At 46.3% G+C, this 9,706-nt stretch overlaps 1 protein-coding gene across 2 annotated transcripts in view; it reads left to right on the forward strand.

Annotated features, from left to right (window-relative positions):
• C2H14orf93 (chromosome 2 C14orf93 homolog) overlaps positions 1-8,085 on the forward strand; it is a 9,970-nt gene extending 1,885 nt beyond the window's left edge. Inside the window, exons 2-7 of one of the 2 annotated variants that reach the window (XM_065872244.1) lie at positions 838-1,158; positions 5,275-5,336; positions 5,949-6,052; positions 6,934-7,046; positions 7,337-7,451; positions 7,572-7,756. In XM_065872244.1, coding sequence (XP_065728316.1) covers positions 838-1,158; positions 5,275-5,336; positions 5,949-6,052; positions 6,934-7,046; positions 7,337-7,451; positions 7,572-7,756 — 900 coding nt within the window. Of the gene's footprint in view, positions 1-837; positions 1,159-5,274; positions 5,337-5,948; positions 6,053-6,933; positions 7,047-7,336 lie in introns of both variants that reach the window. The other variant, XM_065872243.1, reaches the window with a different exon arrangement.
• Positions 8,086-9,706: the final 1,621 nt, after the last annotated feature.

Consider the following 9,706-nt stretch of genomic DNA (forward strand, 5'->3'; position numbering starts at 1 on the left):
GAGGTACCTGGCCAGGCAGAGCCCTGAGCTGTGGTTCTTTCTGGCAGGGAAGGCTTCCAAGCCAACAGGATGGAATTAGATTTCACAGCACAGAAAGCAGCTCACAGGTCTATAAATCTCAGCCTCCTCCCCCACTTCTTTCTGTGTTTTTTTCCCCCCACTTTCACTGTTTTGTTTTCTGGGCTGCAAAAATCCTCCTCCTTTCTTCTTTCCTCTCTCTCTCTCTCTCTCCCTCTCCCTCTCCCTCTCCCTCTCCCTCTCCCTCTCCCTCTCCCTCTTCTTCCCCCTTCCTCCCTCCTTCCTTCCCCTACCCTCTATGTCCTTGAGTGAGGGCACAGGCAGGCAAGCAGGTGTCAGGGCAGTGACAGTCGGATGTGGCCAGAGCAGGATCAAGGTGAGGGCACACACTGGCCCCGCAAAGGGAAAAGGGCGGGGTCGGGGAGGCAGTGCTAGCCTCTCTAGAGATTTCCGACTTTATATCTCCGTCCTTTGCTCCCATATCTCTCCTTTTTATTGTTATTTTATTCTCTTGCTCCTTCTCTTGCTTTGTTTTCCTTTCTTGTCATCACTTCCTCCCTCAACTCCTTTCAGGCAAAACACTTACCTAGCTACATTTCCTATACTCAAGCACAAAGCATAAATGACTACTCACAAAGCGTCAGAAACATGCCTTCTCTGTATAATCAGTCCTGTGGTAATGACCCAACATGAGAGGCCCTGTACCCACAGAAATATTTGCCCACACTCCTTGTTCATTATACTTGGCCAATGAATGATGGTTGATCAGGTTCCCGTAAGCCTGGCTGGCTAATAGGCTATTCTTTTTTATGTTCTTAGCTGGTGGATGATTATGTGGCCTCTGAGGGTGCAGTGCAGCGGGTGCTGGCCCCTGCTTATGCCAAGCAGCTTTCACCAGCCACACAACCCGGGATCCAGCGGACAACCTCAGAGACAGGGCCGGAAAACGGAACCAAGCTGCCCCCGCCCCACCCCGAGGACATGCTCAGTGCTGCTGCTGCCCTGGAAGGTGCCTTGGAAGAATCAGGCCCTGGGGGAACTGGGGAGCTGAGACACTCTCTAGGATTTACTGCTTCCCCATGCAGGACCAGAGGGAGTGGGCAGAAGAACTCCAGGCGCAAGCGGGATCTGGTCCTCTCTGTAAGTGAGCTCGTTTTCTCCACGTTTTTCTTCAGTCTGGAGAAATAAGTGAAGAGGGAAATGTGGGTTGATTTTAAACGTCCCATATCGAATGAATGGTATCCTGAAGCCTGCTGGAGTGGGAGGGGCAAGAAGGAGACAGCCTCTTCCCTAGCCCAGGGACAGGCAGCCCCGCTGCTATCAGTGGAACTTCTTTAGGTTTTCCCAGATAGATTGATATCTTCCATTTAAAGATAAGGGAATTATATCATATATATAATTATATAATTACATCGTATCTCCTGGTGATCTCATAATCCTGATGGGAAGATCCTTAAGGGGTTAAGCAGATTGATGGCAGCAGAGCAGCACTGGAAGCTGCCTGCAAATTACCAGTGTTCAGGGTAAGTAGCAAGGGTCCCCATGGGCAGAAAGGCCAAGGTGTCCTGAGGTGGTCCCATACCCCAAAGATGCAGAGGGCCACTCAGCTCAGGTATAAAAAGTTTGGAGATTCTACTGATTCTCAGAGCACTTGGCAGGGAAGGTACTGATATGATCCAGTTCTGCCTGAAACCTTGCAGTGGCTCGGAGCCCTAGGAGCGCCACTAAACATCCTACAGTGTACAGGATGTCTCCCCCAACACCCCCATTATCCAGCCTAAAATGTCAATAGTGCCGAGGTTGAGAAACCCTGTTTTAGGGTGACCGCAGACTTTTGGATCCGCTCTGTTGCCCAGAACATCTTTCTGATAACTGTGGGGATGTTCTTTAGCCGTATCGTGTTCCCATTGACGGTAATGGGTCTCCACTCTCTGGATAATGGCTGATGAGGTAACTTGAGGGCTCTGGTTAGGAGTGGAGGTCACCACTGACATCCAGCAAAATCTCATCTTAGTATAGAACTCATTTCCCCTTGTTACAGTCTTAGTAAAGGTTGAAAACAGCTGACTACCATTTATACCTCCTTTATTCATATTACTTCTTTCTTTTTCTAAGAGATCCTACTTTACTCTGCCTTTTCATTTGATGTTTTTACATTGACAGATTCTTTTTTTTTTTTTTCTTCTCTCTCTTCCAGAAGACACCATTCATAATCAGTATCAACTGGTTTCTAACCTTCATTTCAAATTTTGGTTATGTTCAGTGACATGTCACTTATCAAGAACAGGGAATAGGGCGACTTCCCTGGTGGTCCAGTGGCTAAGACTTCATGCTCCCAAAGCAAGGGGCCTGGGTTCGATCCCTGGTCAGGGAACTAGATCCCACATGCTGCAACTAAGTGTTTGCGTGCCACAACTAAAAAAAAAAAAAAGATCCTACATGCCATAACTAAAGATCCCGCATGCCACATGAAGATCCCATGTGCTGCAGCTAAGACCAGGTACAGCCAAATAAATAATATTAAAAGAAAAAAAAAAAGAACAGGGACTAGGTTTAGTTTCTCTGTCACGGATTTCTGGCCCAAGAGGACACTGTTGTTGCCAGTGATAGAAATGGAGGCTTATACCTAAAAGTACATTTCGAGGGATTTCCCGAAAATTCATAGTGCTTAAATTGTGAATAAATGTGTGATAATTAAAATTTGCATAAAATCAGGACTTTTGATCAGTTCCATTCCTCTAGTGCCTACTAAATCCAGCGAGAGGTCTAGTGATGAGGCCTGGCTTCTTCCTGCCCTTTGGAGAGCTCAGCATGGGACCTTCTGGGAGGACAGCATTCTCAGTCATCCCGCTCTGTGTTATAGTGCTTGAAGAGGCGCGAGAGGACCAGTCAGGGAGTCTTGCTGCCTGTCACAGAGAAAGATATAAAATGTTCTTGTATTAGTCTGTGGGTTTAGAGGGAGAGGGATAGTTGCAGATCTTCACTGTTCCAACCTTTAGCTCTGGGAAGGAATGAGAGAGGCATCTCTCCAATCTGATGAAGCTGCTGTGGGTTGCTGCTAGAGATCCAAAAGGACCAAATCGGAATCTTAATTCCTTGGACTACTGCAGATCCCAGCCACCCATTGGGGAAATTATTCATTTTTAGCTCACTCAGGAGGTAGGTGAGCCAGCAACCTTTACAGTCTTAATGCTTATTATTGTCTAGAGTATTTTCCCTTTCCACTTCAAGCTTGGTTGGATGTTTATCAGCTGATCTCTTCCAAGCCACTTGAATTGGAAGCTATGCAACTCCCCCACCCTACTTTTTTTTCTTTTCTTTTTTTCTGCAACTCTTTCAAATTCTTTCTGAAGCATTTACCCATCTTTTGTGATTTTTCAAGTTTGGACTTCTAAGAGGTAAAATAGCTATATCAAATATGAAGCTAGTACAACAATCTTTTTTATAGAGTGGAGACCCTAACCATAAAGAGTTAACAGTAATTTCCTAAGTTGATATGGTCCGTCAGCCATAGCGCTAGGAGCGTAAATTGGGCATTTTTTAATATGAAGCTGAAATCCTGAGATCAGCATCCCATCAGTTTGGGACTGGGTAATTTCCATTGACTGAAGGACCTTGGAATGAAAATATAATCAGAAACAACAAAACTAAATTTAATAGGAAGAAATGTAAAATCCTACATTAAAGTTAAAAAAAAAACAGTTGCAGAATAGTGGAGATAGTAATCCATGTGGAAAATGGACTACAAGCTCACTATGAATGAACCCTGTGACACTGAGAGTAGGGATGGGCTTGCTAAGAGAGGTACAGCATCTTGGGTTTCATTCCTAGAAGTATAGAGTTCTAGTCGGGGAAGTAATGCTTCCTTTGGCCAGACCTCAACAGATGAGTTAGATTCAGTTCCAGGCGCCATGTTGTAAGAGGGACACTGGCAAACCAGAGAGGCTCATAGTTTCATGAGGAGTCTCTCTGGCAACTATGTCATGAGGAATGGTTGAAGGACTTGGTGTTTAGATGGGATAAGAAAAGACTTGGTGAGTACATGGAAGCTGTCTTCAAATACTTCAGGTGCCGTTAGGGCAAAACTGGGGTCAGATTTTGGAGCATCTAAGGCAAATTTTTTTAAATTAATTAATTTATTTTTGGCTGCACTGGGTCTTTGTTGCTGCGCGCAGGCTTTCTCTAGTTGAGACGAGCTTGGGCTACTCCTCATTGCGGTGCATGGTCTTCTCATTGCGGTGGCTTCTCTTGTTGCGGAGCACGGGCTCTAGGCACGCGGGCTTCAGTAGTTGTGGCACGTGGGCTCAGTAGTTGTGGCTCGCAGGCTCTAGACCACAGGCTCAGTAGTTGTGGCGCTTGGGCTTAGTTGCTCCGCGGTATGTGGGATCTTCTTGGACCAGAGCTCCAACCTGTGTCCCCTGCATTGGCAGGCGGATTCTTAACCACTGTGCCACCAGGGAAGCCCCTGAGGCAAAATTTTTTAACAATTAGAGATGTTCAATAGTAGCTGAGTCAAAAACTAGTGAGAACCCATCATTAAAGGTGTATAAACAAAGGTAGTGACTTCCCTGGTGGCGCAGTGGTTAAGAATCCGCCTGCCAATGCAGGGGACGTGGGTTCGATCCCTGGTCCGGGAAGATCCCACATGCTGCAGAGCACCTAAGCCTGTGCGCCACAACTGCTGAGCCTGTGCTCTGCAGCCCGCGTGCCACAACTACTGCAGCCCGCACGCCTAGAGCCCGTGTTCCTCAACAAGAGAAACCACCGCAATGAGAAGCCCGCGCACCACAACAAAGAGTAGCCCCCGCTCACTGCAACTAGAGAAAGCTCACATGCAGCAATGGAGACCCAACACAGCCAAAAATAAATAAATAACATTAAAATTTAAAAAAAAAGAAATGTCCACTTGCAGTAGCCCTGGTATATATTTGCTCTCTCCTTGCTGTTAGGAGTGTGTTTGTGGAAGTGTTTGAAACCCTCTACTGTAGTGATCATATTCCCTGGGAGCAGAAGGAAGACCAGGGGGTAATCCTGGAGACTCCACACAAATTAAATGAAAAGGAAAGAAAGGGAGGGTTCATTAGAAATACTAACTTGGATCGGCTCTCTGTCTAAGAAAGGGCATCAACAGAAATGGTACCTAGACTATGGGCAGGATTCAGGCAGAGAACCCCATAGGGACAGTGCCTAGGGACCAGAGGAGGGTTTCATCATATTTGCTCCTGGCTTGATTCTGTGTTTGTTTGTTTCCCCTAGAAATTGGTCCACAATGTGCATAACCACATCACCAATGACAAGAGATTCAATGGGTCTGAAAGGTACGATCCTCTTGAGGGAAAAGATCATCAGGAACTTTGCCAAGGAGAGGGAAATAGAGGGGGCTGCTTCAGTATAACAGTGAGGCTAAGGCTTCCATCTCACCATTGCCCCTTGTATACTGTCTTAGGCCATGGAGGACTTTACCACAAAGTTGATTAGTGCTGGGAATCTCTGTCTAGCTTTTAAAATGCTGACGAGGGACTTCCCTGGCGATCCAGTGATTAAAACTCCACTCTCCCTGGGCTTCCCTGGTGGCGCAGTGGTTGAGAGTCCGCCTGCCAATGCGGGGGACAAGGGTTCGTGCCCTGGTCCGGGAGGATTCCATGTGCCGTGGAGCGGCTGGGCCCATGAGCCATGGCCGCTGAGCCTGCGCGTCCGGACCCTGTGCTCCGCAACGGGAGAGGCCACAACAGTGAGATACCCGTGTACCGCAAAAAAAAAAAAAAAAAAAAAAAAAAAAAAAAAACCTCCACCCTCCCACTACGGGGGCGGGGCACGGGTTCCATCCCTGGTCAAGGAACTGAGATCCCACAAGCCACGTGGTGCAGCCAAAAAATAAATAAATAAAATAAAATACTGACTGCCTTATTCACTCTCTTCTCTTGTGGCAGCATCAAGTCCTCTTGGAATATTTCAGTAGTGAAGTTCCTTCTGGAAAAGCTCAAGCAGGAGCTGGTAACCAGTCCCCACAATTACACTGACAAGGAGCTGAAAGGTGAGAAAAACTAAGTTAACTCCCATCCCATCCTTTCTTCATCCCCTGTTCCTGGCCAGAGGAGAAGAGGCATATGGAGATGATTTAGGTGGTTTTGAATATAGAGGACTTTAAAAAATTGGTTTTGGTTATTCTTTTCACCTGCAATACACACAGGATTGTCTCTAATTGCCTTTTCATTCCCCTACTCAGTCTGAAATGAAAATGGGAGAAATGTCATCATGCATGACATGCATGACATGCATGACATTTACACACAGAGCCTGAATCTAGGGTGTTATAAAAAGGAGGTCAGAATCCAGCCCTGCTCTTTTGTCCCTAAATATTATGTCCTGGGTTTCCTACTTTCCTTGCTCTTCTGTTATTTGTCTGTAGCACTAAGAAAACTTCTGCTAAAAAAAAAAAAAAAAAAAAAAAATAAGAAAGCTTCTGCTGAAAATACTTGTAATCTGCTGTCAGCTGAGTAGAATGGCGGTAGGTTTAACTGGGAGTGGGGGAAGGGAGTTACAGAAGCATTGGAGTTGTCTTTTTTTTTTTTAACGTCTTTATTGGAGTATAATTGCTTTACAATGGTGTGTTAGTTTCTGCTGTATAACAAAGTGAATCAGTTATACATATACATATGTGCCCACATCTCTTCCCTCTTGCGTATCCCTCCCTCCCTCCCTGGAGTTGTCTTTTTATAGTGGGAGGAGTTCCTGTTGGAGACGGAGGGAGGCAGAGGGAGCTAAACCAGAGAGGAATGAATAGATGCTGATGGGTATACCCAGAAAGCCCATTGTCCAAACAGTGGTTCACCCTTCTCCCATCCAGTAGTATTAGGGCAAAAAAAAGGGCTGAGGACCCTGCTTTTTGCTGCCTGCCTTCTCCCTCCCCACCAGGAGCCTGTGTAGCCTACTTCCTTACTAAGAGGCGTGAGTACCGCAACTCCCTGAACCCCTTTAAAGGCCTAAAAGAAAAAGAGGAGAAGAAACTTCGAAGTCGCAGATATCGGGTAGGTTTCTAGTCTTTCCTTTCAAGATGCTAAACTCTAAACCCTAATAAATAAGTCACAGTGGGAAGGGCCAGGGGACGTGGCATCTGAGAAAAGAGTTGAGATCCAGGAACGGAGCAGAGGAGGAGGAGGAAGGGAGCCAGTTCTAAGATCTGACTTGGGTTCTCTTGAGGACTTGGTTCTCTCGGACACAGATTTTACACAGCCTCCCTTCCACCCAAAGCCTTTCCCCCAAACCTAATGCATGGTTTGCTGCTTTTCCTAATCTCTGTCCTGGGCTCCTCCCGTAGCTTTTTGCCAACCGATCCAGCATCATGAGGCATTTTGGCCCTGAGGACCAACGCCTGTGGAAGGATGTGACGGAGGAGCTGATGTCAGATGAAGAGGACAGCCTTAACGAGCCAGGTGTCTGGGTAGCCCGGCCTCCCCGTTTCCGGGCCCAGCGCCTCACGCAGCTCTGCTACCACCTGGATGCCAACTCTAAGCATGGCACCAAAGCCAACCGTGTGTATGGACCTCCCTCAGACCGCTTACCTTCTGCTGAGGCCCAGCTCCTTCCACCAGAACTTTACAATCCTAATTTCCAAGAGGAGGAGGAGGAGGGAGATGATGAGAATGGACCTGTCTCCCCATCTTTTGACCAACCCCACAAAACCTGCTGTCCTGACTTGAACTCGTTCATTGAAATCAAGGTGGAAAAGGATGAGTGAAATCTATAACCAAGAATAACTCTGGCATCCGCCTCTTCCCATGTCCTCAAAATGGGTGGCCACAGGGCTTCCCAGAATAACGAAATGTCTTCTGCAGTCTGAGAAAGCAAATCTGCCTCTCTTCTCAACACAGTCTCCACTAGAAGTGGAAGCTGGCAGCTCTGGTGGGATAAAAGGACTCATCTCCAAGGGGGAAATACTCCCCCCCTCCCCCTGCTGTGAACGACAAGCCAGAAAATGCTTATTCCTAAGCATAACAGTGCCTCGGAGGAGCCTGGGCTGAGAAAAGGAGGATGGGTCCAAGAAACAGGAGGCCTTCTTGACGTATGCCCTGGTCTCTGAGTTGTTTTTTCTTCTGGTTTCACTCAAAGCTCTAGGGAAGCGGCCCTTGGTTGTACCTTCTACTTCTTCCCCTGACTGCTGGTCTTGCTCTGTAGTGGAAGCAGCACAGGACCAGGCCAGGGTAATACTGCCACCTGGTGGACAGTTTCAGTCATGGGCTTCATTCTTCTGAGCAGAACACAGGCTCTATCCGTATTTGGGAATTGGGATCTAGATGTAATAGCTATTGTTTATTGAATTATATAAGGAAGATTTTATTATTCCCATTGTACACATGAGGAAATTCAGGCTTAAAGAGTTCCCCTGTCTCACCAGCAGCTGCTTTCCCACCGTGTGACCAAGCAGTATACGTGGCTTAGTAGGTATTTCTTAGTCCTGTCAGCCAAGCTGTATTTTGAGGAAGGTGAGTGTGTGTGTGTACGTGTGTGTGTGCACACAAGCACACATGCAGAATATATATACACACACAAAATTTGTGCCTTTTTGGATGGATTGAGAAGTAAATATGGCTTTCTCTTCACTCTGTCAATCATACAACAAATATTGATTGCTTACTAGGTGTCAGGTGCTGTGCTAGGTGCTATGGATAAACTGTTGAACAGGTTAGATACTGATCAGAAGTTTTATTGTCTAGTCAGGAAGCCAGGCATTTAAGTAAGCAATGAAATGAATTGTGATAAGTGTGATGATGGGGGAATGTAGCTACCATGGCTATGTACCACAGGGGTAACTAACTTGCTCTGGCGGTCTGGAAAGGCTTCTCGGAGAGTGTTTAAATTGATGCTTGAAAGATGGGGAGAACTTAACCAGGAGGGAAGGGGAAGCCAAGAGAGTGTTCCAAACCTAGGGAATAGCAAGTACAAAAGTCCAGAGGCAAGAGAGAGCACAGACAAGGTACAGTTCTACTGCAGAACCATTTGGGGAGGGGATGTTGCTGAGAGAAGAGGCTGGAGAGATAGACTCTGTAAAATACCTTAAAGAGTACAGACTTAGTTAAAGGACAGTGAGAAATCGCTGACAGGTTTTAAACAGGGAAATAAGATGATCAGTTTTGTGCTTTTGAAGAATCATTTGACCTCAGGTTTCAAGATGGATGGGAGGGAGAAAGCCTTGGCAGGGAGGCTTTTGCAGCGGTCCAGGAGAGAAAAGATGATGACCTGATACATATATATATATATATATATATATATATATATATATATATATAGTGGTGATGATGAGGGAAGGACAGATTTGAAAGATATTTTGGAAGCAGAATTGATAGGACTTCCTGATAGGACTTGCTTGGATTTGAGGTTAAGGGAGGAGGACATAGGGTTGATGTTCAGGTTTCTGGCTTAAGTAGCTAAGTGGTTAATGATGCCGTTTACTCAGGAAATGCTGGAGGAGCTAGTTTTGGGAGGCAGGGAAGGTGAGGTCAGGGTGTTGTGTGCCTTTGAGACAACCAAGTGGAGATGCTATTCGTCAGCTGAGTTTTTAAGTCCAAGAATGTCTGGGCTAGAAATACGGATTTGGGAGTCACCTGTATATAGAGGCTAATTAAGGTCCTGGGAATGGAGAATAGGGCCTGTGGAGCTCCCAGCTCCAGTTCAGACTATGGAGTGGCTA

This window comes from Phocoena phocoena, chromosome 2, assembly GCF_963924675.1.
Source record: "Phocoena phocoena chromosome 2, mPhoPho1.1, whole genome shotgun sequence".
NCBI lineage: Eukaryota > Metazoa > Chordata > Mammalia > Artiodactyla > Phocoenidae > Phocoena > Phocoena phocoena.